Consider the following 17968-nt stretch of genomic DNA (forward strand, 5'->3'; position numbering starts at 1 on the left):
ACATATACACACATATATATATATATATACATATACAAATACATCTATACATATACATATACATCTATATATACATATATATCTATACATATATACATATACATATACACACATATATATATATATATATACACACATATATATATATATACATATACATATATATACATATATATATATATATATATATATATATATATACATATACACACATATATATATATATATACATATACATATACATCTATACATATACATATACATATACATCTATACATATATACATATATACATATACACACATATATATATATACATATACACATATATATATATATATACATATATATATATATATATACATATATATATATATATATATATGTATATATATATATATATATATATATATATATATATATGTATGTATATATATATATATATATATATATATATATATATATATATATATATATGTGTGTGTGTGCTTTAAAAACATTGCACTGGTATAAAAAAAAAAAAAAAACTATTTAATTTAATATCAGTGACTGCCTAAATGTACTTCCTAAACCATGAATTAAAAATTTAATTTAGACATATCCTAACCTTTTTTTGTACCGCATGACAGTTTACATCCTAAAGCTGAAACGTAAATACGCTCATGACCCCCATCGGTGCTAAATATATTCAGCCAGCCCAGATTTGCTACAATACTCAACACTGCAAAACCACGTAATATCATAAGTGATCTATTTTGATCTCAAAAAGGCGAGTTTTCACCAAAAGGCTAACTGCAAACTTTTACAGATAATCTTCAGTAATATCCCAGAATCGAAGCAACCTTATCATTCACATAAGGCAAAAAAAACGAGAGCAATTGTGTAGCAACACGTCAAAGAAACTGACTTTGGCAGCATCAGAGGGGTTGAACTGAAGCATGCCAGCATGTCGGCTGAAGATCAGGAGAGTTCGGACTACAAAAGGAGGCGGGATGGTCTGAATGTTCTCCATCTGAGGAAGTTCGATCTTCTGCAAACTGCAAGAGAAGGAAAGCATACAAGTGAAGAGAGGAACTTTCATCGATAGCAGTCCGAAGACAAAAACCGCTCACATGACATTGAGGAGGTCTTCCAGATCTAGAGGTGAGAGAGTTAAGGAAATCATTGTCTATCTGGACCGACCTGTTTCCACAGGCACATGAAATGAGGCCGAAGCTCTAGAGAAGGATACTGAAGGACTCGCAGACGTTGGTCTCCAGGTCGTAGAGACAGCTGCAGAGCTCTCGCGGGTCAGACGTGAATCCTGATAACTGTGTGTGAAAGACATTCAGTGATCTATACTTCAGACAAAAAAAAGACACAGGTTCCTAGATTTGTTATTTGAATGAATGACAGATAAGAGTGGCCCTATTTTTTACTAAATAAAAATAAATAGTAAATTCATTAACTAGAAAAAAAATTAGGTAACTAACTAAAATAAAGTTTAAATAGTACAATGACGAAAACTGAAAGAAAAAATACATTGAAATGTGAACAAAACCCTGACAAAATCTCACAAAAAAAAAAAAAACATTAAATAAACATTAAAGATAATTCAAAATATTAGCAAATGTTGTAATTGTATAAAAAAAGGCATTTTGTCTTAATTACATTTTACAATGTATTTCCAAAAATTAAAATTTGCACCACATGACATTTTAAAACTAATCTAAATTTGCCTTTTTTTATTAATATTTACATTTTAAGGGACTTATTATTGCGTGTCTAATATTTGTAAACAATGAACCGTGTTTTTATTGTACCTTAAACCGAAACAAACTATTAAAAATGTTTTGAGTAACAGAAAAAAAGCTAAAATAAAAAATATAGATAAATATCGCACACAAATCTGTAATTGCCTTATTCATCGAAATAAATAAATAATGTTAATTGTTAAAGCTAAATTCATCTATACAGAAATACAAAAAAATGAAAATGAGGACGTCACATCACAGAATTAATGCAAAACTAAAACAATAAAATATAAACTGTAAAAAAAGCATGTTTTGGATCATGTGAGCCCTCGATCTACTCAAAGATGGCATCCACTCACCCACATGGCGTCATCGTTCACCACCACCAGAGCAAACTCATGCCTTTTGTCAATCTTGTGCTTCGTCCTCACAAACATCTCGATCATTTTCTGTGAGATATTCAAGGCGTTCGTCTTGGATCTGGAAATGCGAAACATTTACAAAAACAAGCATGTATAATGCACTTGCCTTCTGACCAACCAAGTTAAACTATCTACTGACTTAATAGTATGATAATAAAATTGTAACTATCAAGTAAAACCTGATAAAAATTTGACAAAATTTCATATTTTCCATACATAATTAAAAATTTTATATGGAAATAATTATACTAAATACACGGGGTGTAACAATAAAGTATACATTTTTATTTTTTAATAGTTTTAATATAGTTTTTAAGACATATTTATTTAGAAAAAACATTAGATTATTAATCAAGAAAATCAATGTACTGTCATAATAAAGTAATAAGTATATTTTTCATACACTGGCTAATTGTATAGGGAAATAATAATTGTAATAATAATACTAAAATGAAATCAAGTAAAAGTTTTATTAGTAATAATTTTAGCTTTAAAATGCAGTTTTGAAGATGATATTCATCTTGGGTTCGAAAATGCCAATCATTTACGAAACGCCGATATTAAATAAATCAATGTCTTTACTAAGTAAATAAACCAAGAGTTTAATTTTAAATCTGTAAAATTACCCATTAAACGACTCCAGTTTCTGTAGAGACATCTCCTCAGAAAGGTCCAAACAGATGATCTGTTAAAAAAAAAAAAATATTGTAATAAAAAAATCACAGACAGGAGTGTTTTCAGACGCAGATATCCTGAGGTCACCGAGAGACTCGCCACTTTCTCGGGGCAGTTGACTCGTGGCGCCCGCAGGTGCAGCTCGGCCGAGGGCGGGATCTGGGCGCTGATGGCCGTCTGAGGGGGTTTGGGTCTTTCCTTCGCCGCCGCAGAGACCGGTGGAGATGCAGTAGCAGCAGCTGCTGCGACGGCGGAGGCGGCCGGAGGGCTGTCGGAGCTGGCCGCCTCTCCCTCTCCCTCCACGCGGCTGCCCACGGCCGGCTGCGGCGGAGACGCCAGGCCGCTGTTCAGGCTCCCGGTGCTGCTCCGCCGGTCCTCCGCTCCCTCCGGATTAGACCGGGTCCTGGGTCTCAGCTCCACCATCCTCTCCTCTCCGTCAGCCTGACCGGGCTCAGGGGTCTCCATTACAGCCTCCAGTAACAAAATATAACAGAAACCAAACACATACTACACGCTTAGTTCGTATTGAATATTTTAAAAGCGACTGAATGAGGAGATAAAATTGAATTACTTCAATAAACACAGCATATAATTTAAAAAATGTAAACTTAAATGTGAAAACCTGTCAAGTGTATTTGTAGCAATAGCCAACACTATTTTTTCTTGAGTCAAAAATCTAGGATATTAAGCAGAGATCCTGTTCATTTAAGAGATTTTGTACATTTCGTACATTTTGTATTTTTCATTAGTAAGACGCATTGCTAAAAACTTAAAACCGATTTTCCTCAGTATTTTTTTTTTTAAATAGTTGAATGATTTCAGCAGAATCATTTCTTATCCTAATAAACCATACACCAACGGAAAGCTTATTTATTTCGCTTTCAGATGATGTAGATATCTCGGTTCCGAAAAACCGACCTTTATGACTGGTTTTGTTGCCCAGGGTCACAAATAAAACAATACGTTTTTGAGCATTCGTTCGCGTGAAGCAAAGGTGCATTTTCTCAAGAGCGTAACGTTAAGACGCTTAGAGGAGAATCGCGAAACATAAAAATAACTTACCAAACATGCAACAGATTAAAATATGAGTTTAGTGAGGCGAAATGATGTACAATTGATTTGACAATATTATTCTCCAGCACTTCCTCGTTCGCTTCTGTTTCGGTGTCTTTCAGAGTCGAACACTGAGGAGCGTTTCTGACCGAGAGCGCCTCTGGCGGACTGAAGAGGTACTGCGCCGTCAGCGCCGCCTCCGGTACTCGGGTCAACAACAAAAACAAACACTAAATAAAAAATAAGTCACATAATAACATATACATTTACTCCACAAGGGTCTGGTTTTATCAGCTGAATGTCTGAATTACAAATCATACTGTAATTTTTATTATCATAATTTATTTTGTATTTTTTTATATATAAAAGTGATATAAAATGCAAAAATAAATAAATAAATAAAATAATAATAATAATTAATTGGCTATTGATACATTCCTTTGTTATATATGGTTTAAAAAACTTAAACCACAGATTTCATGCTTTATGATAAAATACTGTTAAACAGTAGCCTCATTGGAAGTGAAACTAAACATAAAAAGTAATTTTTACATAAAAGTGTGTTCTTTGTTATACTTTGTTTTATACTTTGCACATTATTTTGTAGTATTTTGTTTTAATAACTGTGTTTAATATCAATATAGGCTATATATATATATATATATATATATATATATATACACATGAGTTTGTATATTATTTATTTTATCATTTTTATAATTTTGTAAATTTGCTAATTTTTGCTGTAATTATTCTGTAAAAATACAGCTGCTATTTATTCTGTAAAAATATGTCATTTAATTTAGCATTTAAAACACTTTTTAATAAATGAAATAATATGTTTTTAATAAATAAAAAAACCCCACACAATTAAAATAATAATCCCCGAACTCTGTGGGAAATTAATTTCTGCGCACAATAAAGTTTCTCCAAAGCAGACTCTAAACTTATCACTAAACTTAGAGCGTTTATAAATAACTGATTTATCGAACAATCTCTCGTGAAGATAGAGAGTCAGAAATGATCCAAACAGGAAAAGCTCTGAGGAGACAGTGGGTGGAGACGACAATCAAGAGCTGTGTTTAGCAGAGAGCAGGTCTAGCAGCGAAGCGGAGAAGAGTTTGGTCTGGATGAGCCAGAGCTGCCTTCACACGCACCGACTCTCTGGATCTTCATCCGCTGAGGAGGACAGAACCTGAAGGATGGAGGTGAGTTTCTGCAGCACTTTGCAGTGCGAACCGGTTCAACGAATTCTTTTTAAGTGGAAAAAGACATTCGTCAGGAATCACGGGGAGCTTGTGTGTCGTTTGAGAACTTCTAATAGCATTTTCTAGCCAACCTCAACTCTTGACAAATAAGCCAGATGCTTGAAAGCGTACGGTTAAATTATATTTCTAGCTGAATAGCGAGAGCAGCGGCGTGGGGATTTCTCTCAGGAAGTGCTTTTACAGGATGTGCCTGTTTCCTCCTGTCCCTCCCCTCAGAACAAAAGGGTGATGTAGAAGACTACACCCATATTGTTTGATACGGCATCTTCATGGGCTGAATTTTCTGTATTGTTCAAAATTAAGATGATTTTTTTTTTAGTTGTTGTTATTGGAACATGCTCAACTGTAACTTGATTAATTGTCGCAAAAAGTGAATTTAGGTTTAAGAAAGCGCTAAACACTATCATTTATTCTTGATGATATTTGTTTGTACGTGCCACTTTAGGACTGTTCACGCCGATCCTCACCCCAGGTTATCTTCATGCGCTTTTAACCTCATATAAGTGCATTTCACACCCCTTGTTTAGAAGAACACCCTCATAAGGTGTTATAGATGCTATAAGAGCTTTTTATTGTAATTTATTACATTAATATAACAGATTTGTCTGGACTCTGTCTTACAGTAAACATAAAGCATGTCAAATTAATTGAAATCAGAAAAATACTACCATTGCTATTACTATTATATATATATATATATATATATATATATATATATATATATATATATATATATATATATATATATATATATATATATATATATATATATATATATACAGACACACACACACACACACACACACACACCATTTGCATTTTGTTTATTGCAGAAAACCTAAACTTAGGCTGTATAGTGGACATATAAATATATATATATATATATATATATATATATATATATATATATATATATATATATTTTTTTTTTTTTTTTTTTTTACCCAGATTCCAACTTGCACAAAAAAGGTGATTTTCTCGATTTATATATATATATATATATATATATATATATATATATATATATATATATATATATATATATATATATATATATTTTTATCCTTTTTTTTACTAAAATACAAAAATAATAAAATGTAAATAATATAATTTATATTTAAATACAGCATTAAATTATTATTCATTATCACCTTCTCGAACAAGTCTGTAAAATGGGGTCACAGTGTACCGTGTTCATATTAAGGAATGTACTATATTGATTTGCCCATTTTTATTAGTGGAAATGAATTCATGTGGTATATGTTTACCGGAGACCCCGTTGATTTCCTCTTCTTGTGTAATTCGGAGGGAAATTGAGTGTCTTTTTTTGATCGTTGAGCGTGTTTCAGCAGAGATCGGACAGCCTGGTGTCGGCGGACTCTGAACTGATGCAGTGTGAGACAGAGGTCAACACTTTACTAAAGATCATTTCTGACCTCAACAGGAAGATGGACTCCCTCCAAATACCACGGTAATCTCAGCAGCAAGAAAAAAAAAAAAAAAAATATATATATATATATATATATATATATATATATATATATATATATATATATATATATATAAATATATATATATATATATATATATATATATATATATATATATATATATATATATAGTTTGGGATCAGTAATATTTTGCATTTACTTGATCAAAAACACAGAAAAAAACTGTAATATTGCAAAATATCATTTAAATTTACAATATACACTTACTATGTAAATATATATATTCAAATGTCATTTCATCCCTATATTATACAACGCTATATTCCCAGCATTATTACTCCAGTTTACTTCAGAATCCTTAGAAATCATTATTATATGCTGATTTTTATATGATTTATATGAACAGTTGTGGTGCTTTAGCATCAACCTGTGATGCTTTTTTTCAGGATTCTTTGATCAATAAAAGGTTAAAAAGTTTAAAATACACATATTTCCAATATACACTACTGTTCAAATGTGTTGGGGTCGCTTTCTTGTTTTTTTCTGAAAGAAATTAGTGCTGTCAAATGATTAATCATGATTAATCGCATCTAAAAAAAAAGTTTTTCTTTACATAATATATTATGCATTTGCTTATTTATAATAAAACTCACACAGTATATATTTACATGCACTTACATGTAAATGCATTTATATATTTATTTCGTATATTTGATGTTATTTAAAAACATATTTAATATATAAACATATTTTTATTAAATATGTGCATTTATTTTGAATGCAATTAATTGTTCGACAGCAATAACTTACACTTTTATTCGCCAAGGATGTGTTAAATTAATATAAAGTGTATAAACATGTATATTTATCATTTTTACATTCATCAAAGAATCCTGAAAAAAGCGTGGCTGCTTCCGAAATCGATAATTGCATTAATAAGCAGCATATTACAATGATTTCTGATGAGACTGCTGATGAAAAAACAGCTTTTTCATGTATTTTTGATCAGATATATTAACGAGCATCGACGAGAGACTTCTTTAAGCTAAGAGAAAGGTCTGTGCTCTCCTAGAGAAAGTCCAGTCGGGGTCAGTGGGTTCGTCCCTCAGCAGGCCTCGATGGTGGACGCCGGCGCAGCATCAGTGAAGTCTAAGACCGAGAACGTCTGCAGAGACTCGGACGGCCTCGTCGTCAATCACAGTAAAAGCTGCCTCCGAACAGACAGCCTGCTATTTAGCGGCTCTATTGGTTCCCGCCGGACTTTTGCTTCCAAACGCAAAGCTGCTTATTAAACTTTAAAATGATTTTCCTCCGGGCGTAACGTTTCCTACACGTGCTAGTCATTTTTTTCTAAATTAAGACTCCTGAGAAATTTCGTGAAAATAGCACTAAACCCCAAAAACTTGGGGACTTGGTGTGCAAACAACTAAACAGTTATTTTTTATGATGATGATGATGATGATGAAGGTGTTAATGAGAAAATATTGCTAATCTAATTTTTTTAAATATATTATATATATATATATATATATATATATATATATATATATATATATATATATATATATATATATATATATATATATATATATATATATATATATATATATAATATTCAGTTTATTTAGTGGTGTTTTTAATATTCACCTTCTTTAATTCTTTAATTTTTTTATATGAAAATGAATAAAGTCAAAAGGAAAAAATAATACTAAAAACATAAAAACTAAAAACTAAGCATAAATATATGAACATTTTAATTACTATATTATAATTTTTTATGTATCATTAATAACATAATAGTCATAATTTAATAATACATTAAGGTTATTATCGCATTATATTTTGCTACATATTCTGTTGAGGAAAAATAACACAAAAAATCCCAAACTTATTTATTTGTATTTAATAATAATATTCCTTATTAAACTAAAACTTTACTTAAATCTAGAGAATAAACTAAATAATAACAATTGTATTTTATGAACAAACTCAAACATTAAGGAAAACATTAATGTTTAATAATAAAATTATTTTAATGTTTATTAACCCAGACCGGCATTTAATTCTCTATAAAAAACATTTTATTTGGTTTTCTGTTTGTTTGTTTTTTTTACTAAATAAGTCACTCAGGGACTTCCTGAGTTGAAAGTGAGGGATAATGTTTAAAAAAGACCCTGATAATAAAATAAAACGGCTAATAAAATTAACAATATTTACATTTTATCACTACTTCGCTATCTATTAACCTGTGTTAATTAATCTGAATAGTTTGAATGCTCCAATAACAATTCGATTATCTAAAAAACGGGTTTTTTTTGCTCAGGGGGCAGCAGTGAGCTGTGCAACGAGCTCCAGAGGGTCATCTCCGCTCTCGAGACGTCTAGTGGTCAGGGGAGGAAGATGCTGAAGCTGCAGACTCTGAATGCTGAGACGGTCCGGGCAGAGCATCTCTCTGCAGCGCGGGAGAGCTGGGTTCGGGCCACACAGGTGCTCGGTCGTAGCGTACTGCACGCGCGCCGCACTCAGTCTGAACCTCCTCCAGCTCTGATCTCTGTGATCCGCCCCAGGTGCTGGAGGAGATGGAGAGGGATTTGGGGATCTCGTACCCCTCCGCTCTGCCCCCCGAAGAGAGACGTCGATATCAGCGGGATGTTCTCTCGCTCCACAAACACAACCAAGACCTCAGCGCCTGCTTGAAGAGCCGCCAGGAAGAGCTCATGGGTGCTGAAAGAAATCTGATGGATCTTGAGGACGAGAAAAAGTGGCTGCAGGAAAAGGTGGATGGGGGCATTCTTAAAATGTTATTAATACAGAAAATTGGATATAAATTAACGGTGACGTGCATAGAAAATATATGGAAATATGTTATTAAATTAATACTTTTACTGATCATGATTTTTTTAGGAATGTGCATATTATTTATTATAAAAGCTGTTTTTAAGTTTTAAGTTTTTTAAAGATTTTATTTTGCAAGAATAAAGTGAATGTTAAGGGAAATAACTTCATGACAAGTTTTCCTCATAATGGAGTACAAACATCTAATTATGACATATTATGCTATTATTTCCTAAATTATATTATAATAATATAAATGTAATGATAATTATTATTATTATTATACTAAAAAAGCTATAGAATAAACTAAAGAATAATGACGATAATTTTATTATTTTAAGAATACCTGTAGAATTACCATGGCTGGTATTGTGCCATAAACAAGCATATAATAAATTATGAAAAATATATTAAAATATTATTTCATAGTCAAAGTAGACACATCAAAGTAATAATAATATTATTACTTATTAATATTAAGTAATATGAAAATAAATTAAAATACTATATATATATATATATATATATATATATATATATATATATATATATATATATATTTTAGCAATCATGAATAATGTGTGTGTTAATATTAATTAACTGATAAGCCAAACCTATTACCCCTGAAACAAAGTCTTTAATATTTATTACGCTTTAAAATAATGTTTTTTTTTATTCAGTCGTATATTAATTACATAAATCAGTCAATAAATTGTGCTTCTGAATTCTTTTGGCAGGTGGTGGACCTAAAGAGGAAATGGCTGTATAAAGTGAGCCGTTCTCCTTCTTTTAGTCCGTCATTGTCCTCCAGTCGAACTTCAAGCCCTTGCTTTTCCTCTCCTCCGTATCCTGGATCCCCGCTGCTGTCCCGCAAACTACCCAGCTCCAGGCCGGACTCCCCTTCGTCTCCCTGCAGCGTTGATTCAGTGCTGCGGGCTGAGATCGAAAAGCTTCAGAGGTGAGCTACATCCAAAGACAGCAAAAAATATTGAGCTGTGGTTCTCATGCGGAGGAGACAGGTTTGAGTCTGTCCAGATAAGGCCTTTTCACGGGCTACACAGATGCTAGGGCTGGCTTGATGGTTGCTACCTGCTTGGTTTGAAGTCTTGGTAGCTTCAGAAGCTGCTAAAGTCCCTTCTTCCAAACATCCCTGAAACCGATTTCAATGTAGAACCGCATGCTCAGACGACTGAGAGAAATTACCGTGCCTTATCTTCAGTTACTTTGATCGAGGGAAACAAGCTACGTTTATATTTTTAATAGCATTAGCTCTTCAGACGTTCTTCTTCGCAAAAAGTATATTTATGGCACTATTTGTAGGTGTGTTTCGTTGTTTGGTAGAGGAAAAATAAGATGCATTTCTAGTTTCGGCGTTATTAGTTTTTCAGACATTCCTCTTTAAAAGAAAAACTAAAATCAGCTGCTTGCAAAGTGACCCACATTTGGTTTTCGACTGCTTATCAAAGGTTTAGCCACGATCAAATCCCTGTATCTTTTAAACGTAAACCCAAACGGCTCTAAAATTAAGATATTAGAAGAAAGATTGTTACAAACTTAAACCTAAAAGGGTATTAAGATATGTTTAGGCACATTTTTAATACTTCTTGAGCTACAGGTAACGATAAAAAGTGATTTTTCCCATTTGTGAACGGTCATTATATGCTGTATGATATATATATGATATATATGTGTCTGTCTGAATACTTGATTCTGATTGGCTGGGAGGTAAGCACTTGGAGGTATGTTTAATGCATGGAGGTATGTTTCAAGTCAGTTTATTCATGGCTCCATATTAATGCGCTGCTTTAATTGATGCTGCTTTAACACACACACACACACACACACACAGAGAGAGAGAGAGAGAGAGAGAGAGAGAGAGAGAGAGAGAGAGAGAGAGAGAGAGAGAGAGAGAGAGAGAGAGAGAGAGAGAGAGAGAGAGAGAGAGAGAGAGAGAGACAGAGAGAGAGAGAGAGAGACAAAGAGAGAGAGAGAGAGAGAGAGAGAGAGAGAGAGAGAGAGAGAGAGAGAGAGAGAGAGAGAGAGAGAGAGAGAGAGAGAGAGAGAGAGAGAGAGAGAGAGAGAGAGAGAGAGAGAGAGAGAGAGAGAGAGAGAGAGAGAGAGAGAGAGAGAGAGAGAGAGAGAGAGAGAGAGAGAGAGAGAGAGAGAGAGAGAGAGAGAGAGAGAGACAGAGAGAGAGAGAGAGAGAGAGAGAGAGAGAGAGAGAGAGAGGAGGAGGTGGCAGATTGCCCCGCACACACATACACACAAACAAACTTGTCAACGATGCCCCGTGACTGTTATTAATAAAATAGCCCACATTAATAAAATGTGATCTTACCGCACTTATCTTTCATCTCTGTGTCTAATATGTAGTGGACAGAAACCTCAAAGTTCTTTCAAGGTCATACTTACTTCAAATGTCAAGTTAAAATCATTTTGAAATCAAAATAGTGGGTATTTAGAAAATACACGAAATGCAATCTTCCCGCCTTCGTCGCAATTTATGTGAATTAAAAACGAACTAAATCTAAAAATATGAGCCTGGGAAATTTGCTTGTTATTTCCCCGGATCTCCTCTGACAGGTGTGTTTTCTCTGAGCAGGAGTCTGGAGCGCCTGAAAGCCAGGAACGAGCATCTGAATGGCGCTCTGGTCAGAAGGAAAGGAGAATCGGAGCGGCTGAGCATGAGTCTTAGCCGGCAGGAGGCGGACAGCTCGGCTCTACACATGGCTCTGACGTACTGGTGTGTTCTTGTATATATCACATCACGGTCGCTTCTAAAACCCGATCCTGAATTGTAAACCTTGACCTTTGGCCTCGAGGAGCGCGCGCGTGTGTGTGTGGTGTGCCGATAATGGCTCTCTGATTGACAGTGAGGAGTGTGAGGAGGCTTACGGCGATCTGCTGTCCCTGTGCGAAACCAGAAAACGGCAGAACTCAGGTGCTTCTCACTCTTTTGAATTACAGTGGCGCGTTTGAGTACAACCGTGCGCGTATAAACAGCGTTTTTACCTTACAGAAACAAACAGCACACCCCAGCCTGACCTCTCAAAGTCAAGCGAGGAGCCATCCTCCGGTCCACCGGGGGGCGCTGCTGAGACCGAACCAAACAGGTTGTTGCTTTATCTCTTTAGGTGTGAAAACATTTACTGATGGAGTATTTATGCGTTATTTCTTCACTCTGAGAACAGCGTTGAATGCACCTAAAAGGTAACAGTTACACATATATTATTACTTTGCTTTAGGGCTGTTTATGGCATTTACATTTAGCAGATGACTTTATCCAAAGCAGCTACAAATGAGGACAACGGATGCAATCACAATCAATAAGAGTGTTTCAGTCTCGATTAGCTCAACACATAGTACACATAGCAAGGAAGGTGTGCACTAAGTACTTTCAGAGTAAATGCATGCTTAAAAGTTGAAATAGTGCTGTATGTAAGTATTAATGTCATTAAATCTTACTTTTTAATAAGACAGTGGCACGAGTAAGTGTTACTGTAGCTATATATTTTTAAACTAATTTTAACTTTAAGCTTAATTTAAAAGTTGCATTACACTTTAGTGCAAACATCTCACCAGCACGCCTTGAATCTGAGTGCAATTATCTCAACAAAGCTTTTCGCTCCTAATTAGATTAATTACGCTGGCTTAACGTGCAATTACCTTCCCAAACCAGTTCAATCAATCCACTTATTTTGGCCCGATAACGAAACAGACGTCATCTCAGATCTAAAAAGCCTCTCTCATTCTTTCTCTCTCCCCTTTTTCGTGAACTGCAGCTTGCCGGAGAAGGAGTTTGAGGACAAATCTGGTGTACTTCTGCAAAGGATCTCCAGGCTGAAGCAGGACAAGGCCGCCGTGTGTATCCCGCAGCGGGGCGAAGCAGGAGAGGGCAAGATCAGTCCCGACACTGGCACGCTCGCAGGGGTCAGAGGTCGCGCCAGTTCACTTTCCAAAAACACCAAAGAAGAGAAAGCAGCTTTGCTGTATGAGCTTGTGACAGTCAGGGTGAGCCATTGTGAAAAGTTAACTGCTATTTCTATATTCAGAAGCAGTTCTAACCCTGGCATGCCAGTTACACAGAGGTCCTTAAAGGACAAAAAAAGTAAAAAAATATTATAGTTTTTTTTTCCAGTCTTAATAACCAAAGATACATTCATTTTCAGGATTTTAACCCTTTAAATGTCAGTGTGTTTACATAATCATTTTTATAGCAGCTGGTCTTAAGCGATGTATCAATATTTTCATTGATTTAAAGTATGCTAAAAATTTTCTCACATAAAAAAATAAATACAACCTTTTGTCCTCTGCCTCTGAAACGTTTTGGACATTTGGACTAGATTCGATTTTCCACAATTTTGTACCAAGTATTTTGATTCAGTATGCAAGGATCTTTAGTATGAAATAAATGCATTTTTAATATATCATGACATAGTGTTTTTTTCTAGGGTAGCAAAAACATTAATTATGATGCATTATTAGGCTATTTTTGTGCAGCGTCAGAAAAAAAAAACATTCACACACACACACACACTCTATTATTGATACAATTATAATTAGATATTTTAAATTCAGTTTGCTTTTTATCAGTAGCAGTTAACAGCAAAAAATGCATGAATGTATACTTAAATGAGATTAAATATTGCAGTATTAATTTGTCCATGTGTAAAAGAGATAATAATAAAATATTTGCATTAACACAGCTAAAATGGCAAACAAAAATGAAAGAGAAAAAAATGTCCCTAAGGACACACACAGTGCAGCGCAGCGCAGTTTTATCATGATTACTCATAACATTTCATCTTGCGCAGGAGGAGATGTCAGAGATGCGTGGGAATCTGCGGCTCCTGGAGAAAGAGAGGCGGTGTTTGGACCTGGCCCTGATGGTCCAGAGTGCCCAGGATTCAGCTGGTGCTCTGATCCTGGACAGTCTGCGAGACGAGCTAGGAGAGAGGAGAGCCACTCAACAGGTGCTTTGAAATGTGTCGCTAGTATGTCAAAAGTAGATTTTTTTGAAAATGTAATAGCACCAACTTTTAAATGAAGCAGGCGCAGTGGTATCAAGCAGCGCCTGAAAACTGCCGGACCCTTTTGCTTGCACCCAACTTGTCTTGCAAGTTGGGGAGCATTTATCACTGCATGATATCTTCGTCTGTAGCAGCCGTGGTACGGCAGAAAACTTCCTTGATTATTACACCGGGATGAGATTATAGTTCTTAATCATATCATCCAAGTTTTAATCGCCCATCCGGCTTGCTACACAATACAACTACAGAAGAGTCAAGTTTTAAACAAAATGGTAAAACCTTACTCTGGGGGAATTGGAGAATGAGCCTATTGCCCAAAAAGGTGGCGTCTTCCTTTAAGACAAGTGATGTCACTCGCCGGCCATCTTTGAATTTGAACAACTGACAACAACTGTGTAATAATTGTTGTTTTGTCTGCTTAAATAGAGTTATAAAAAGCTTATTTCTCAGCCGGTGCATATGCGCAGTCCTAGATGCACGTCTCAGAATGCTGTTTCTATAGAAACCGGAACCTCTAATGACAGATGTGGTGATAGATAAGTGATTGGCTGCTTTATGCGGTAGGCGGGGCTTCCTGCGATTGATCGGTTAAGCGTTGCATTTTTCCTCGTTCAAAACTTTAGGAGAGACACGTCTTGGGTATTTTATAGTCTTTGTTTTAAATGTTCCCTTCAGTGAAGAGCATCAACGGTTTCTGTTTACAACCGGGTCGATCCCAGTGACCAATCAGAGGTGTCGAAGTCAGAATCCATTGTTTGTTTGAGCATCGCATGCATGCTCACAAATCTTTCACTGTAAGCAACAAACTATAAACACAACACAAGTAAAGGATTTAGTGTGCAGTATAAACGGGAGTTTTCAGTCAGTCAATGAGCCCCTATTGTGGCTGAAGTGTTCTTTGCTCACTTTCTGTATAAACCCAGTTTTATTTTTCATACTGCTATGTACACACTAAATTTCAGGAGTGCTGGCTTTGTTAAAATGCAGGACTGAATGTTACGTGTAAATGCAATAGACCTGTAACTCTTGAAAGCTACAGGCTAATGCTTTAACTCAATACTTATAATCATACTTAGTGTGACATCTTATGAGGGATAAAAGCTTAAAGCTGATGTTACTTATAATATCTCCATTCTCGAATGTTAAGGACCCTGCTCCTGGAGGCTCACTTTCCAGCAACACACCTAACTGGACGTGTCTAAAAGGCTCTAAAGGTCTTAATTGGCTGGTTAAGGCGTGTTTAATTAGGACTAGTTTCAGCCTTGAAGGTCATCCTCCAGAAGCAGAATTAAACAGCCCTGGGTTTAGAAATTTACTATTACGTTTGCATGAAAGTAGTGAGTTACAATGTGTCGAAATACCAGATATACTTTGTACATTTTTGTAAACACTAAAAAGCGACATACCTTGTTTCGGTTGTAGAGAATTGCTCAAAATTTGGCAAAAATAGACGTTGAAGGGGGAATTCCTGGTCCTAGAAATCACTCTATCCTAAGAGAACTACAAGCCGCACTGCAAAGGTAGGAAAAGGCTTCAAAACACTTCAGACAATCACGAAAAAAGACTGATTGTTTGACCCCGTGGATGTTTTACTTCCTGTTTCAGGGAACAGTCACTGAGGAGGAAAGTGGCGGCTTTACGCGAGTCGCTGGACTCGGCGCTCACGGACAGCACTACTCAGAGAAGGATCAGCCGAGAGGAGACCGCACGTCTCTCCCGCTACTACACGTAATCCAAAACCACATCACAACGCTATCATTAGCATGAGAAGTAGAGTACATGCAGTCACGTGGTTGCCATAGTAACGGGCTTGTACTCTCACGTGATCAAATATTCTGACAAATATTTAACGAAGGCTTTATACAAAAGAAGACTGCGTCAAAGAAGCTCCACAGAGATAAGCGGGATGGAAACACAATTATGAACCCGAAAACCATGCATATGCTGGTTAGCTTTGTTCTGAAGCATGGTAGCTGGTTTGAGCTTTTTTCAGCTGGTGCATATTTAGTCCTGAGCTGGTTATAAGATGGTCCTGAGCAACTAGTTCCTGCTCAGGACCATCTTAAAATCAAGGCATAATGAATTATAAGCAGGACGTGATAGTGTCTTTATTTAACTCAAGTCTGTTCAGTGTTGCTTCCGTTTCTGTTTCTCGCGATTTATAAAGCATAATCATTTGTGATGTTTGTCTACTGTTTATTCATCCTAAAAAATGTTTAGCATTTGCATTATCTTGCATTTGCAACAAGCCTCCGCAAACCTGCGCGGTTGCCAGATTTCAAGAGCTGAAATACCCCAAATAGAGCTCTTTTCATCAATCGATACACTTCCTGCCCAGCGGTTTACCGAATCTTCCCAACCTGGCATCCATACGCATGGAAAAATCGCAGATGAGCTGAAAACACTTTGATTTGAATCGGTGCAAAAACACCTATTTATATTGGTGCCGTGACCCGGATGGGAGCGAGGTCTTTAGCTTCCTTGCTAGTGGTTTGCATCCTGCTCGGACTTGTATAAGACCAGTTACAAAACGTTAGCTTTATTCGTGTACACTGATATGTCAACAACCCATGCATGCTAATATAATCACAATTCAGTTTTTTTTCCAACAGTAAAGCTTCAAGCACCTACAGAAGTTCTCGAAAGAAGCATCAGGAGCAGCTGTGGCAGCTGGAGAAGCAAAGCGCAGTCATGAGCGAACGTCACGCTAAAGAGGAGACCGAACTAAGTGCTACGCTAGAAGCTATGGAGTGGAGGAGAGAGGAGACAATACTCTAGACAGAGCAGTTACTACTTTAAATTAGTTTGCCGGCTCCTGTTGGTGTAGATATAGCATCACGCAAACGTTTTGTTACTGACATGATTGTAATAATATTCTTCGTAGAAACATTTATTACCCATTTTGACAGTTGGGAATGCACATCATGTTAACAGACAAGTAGTAAAACGCAACGATTGCAAGTATAGCTTTTGGGAAAGGCCAGCTATTCTAGGCCCTGATATTACTTTACATCATCATCATATATATATATATATATATATATATATATATATATATATATATATATATATATATATATATATATATATATATATATATATATATATAATAAATAATAAATAATAAACAAGTTTAAAAACTATTGTGACATGGTAATTTGTTGTATGAAAGCAGGCAACGGGATCATGCGCATTAGAAAAACATCATATCAGTTTTGTCCATCTAACTCAATTCTCTATCGCTTTGACAGACACCACTGTATAAACATTGTAATGTTATTATAGTTAAAGTGCCCCAATTATGCAGTTTTTTTCCTTATATTGTTTCAGGAACGCCCTGTATTAGCTTCACATGCATGCAAAGTCCAAAACGCTTTTGTTTTAATATCTTTGGATTCTCCAGCTATTCTCAAACGGTTCGTTCGAAGCAGTTCAAAGTTTTAGCCTCTCTAAACCCCGCCTTTCCGTGAGCCTACTGCGCTCTGATTGGTTCGATGGCTCG

General features: G+C 35.4%; 2 protein-coding genes across 7 annotated transcripts in view; one reads left to right on the forward strand and one right to left on the reverse strand.

Moving 5' to 3' along the window:
* Positions 1–4010, reverse strand: part of babam1 (BRISC and BRCA1 A complex member 1) — a 5317-nt gene extending 1307 nt beyond the window's left edge. The window contains exons 1-7 of the mRNA XM_043252861.1: positions 3892–4010; positions 2929–3300; positions 2781–2839; positions 2092–2212; positions 1231–1309; positions 1112–1136; positions 907–1036 (exon numbers count right to left, since the gene is read on the reverse strand). Coding sequence (XP_043108796.1) covers positions 907–1036; positions 1112–1136; positions 1231–1309; positions 2092–2212; positions 2781–2839; positions 2929–3294 — 780 coding nt within the window. The 5' untranslated portion in view covers positions 3295–3300; positions 3892–4010. The remainder of the gene's footprint in view (positions 1–906; positions 1037–1111; positions 1137–1230; positions 1310–2091; positions 2213–2780; positions 2840–2928; positions 3301–3891) is intronic.
* Positions 4011–4951: 941 nt separating this feature from the next.
* ushbp1 (Usher syndrome 1C binding protein 1) lies at positions 4952–17494 on the forward strand. 6 transcript variants are annotated; one of them, XM_043252593.1, is made up of 14 exons: positions 4952–5090; positions 6500–6621; positions 7674–7801; positions 8925–9088; positions 9169–9378; positions 10174–10394; positions 12039–12179; positions 12310–12377; positions 12456–12549; positions 13219–13447; positions 14251–14409; positions 15889–15986; positions 16072–16194; positions 17079–17494. In XM_043252593.1, exons 1-14 carry the CDS (start codon positions 5085–5087, stop codon positions 17242–17244), a joined length of 1929 nt encoding a protein of 642 aa, XP_043108528.1. In that variant the 5' UTR covers positions 4952–5084; the 3' UTR covers positions 17245–17494. The 6 variants fall into 6 exon arrangements, with proteins under 6 accessions (XP_043108528.1, XP_043108529.1, XP_043108531.1 ...); XM_043252594.1 differs by having other exon boundaries at positions 6503–6621; XM_043252596.1 differs by lacking the exon at positions 4952–5090 and having other exon boundaries at positions 7611–7801.
* Positions 17495–17968: the final 474 nt, after the last annotated feature.

The sequence above is a fragment of the Puntigrus tetrazona genome, chromosome 11 (assembly GCF_018831695.1).
Source record: "Puntigrus tetrazona isolate hp1 chromosome 11, ASM1883169v1, whole genome shotgun sequence".
Classification (NCBI taxonomy): domain Eukaryota; kingdom Metazoa; phylum Chordata; class Actinopteri; order Cypriniformes; family Cyprinidae; genus Puntigrus; species Puntigrus tetrazona.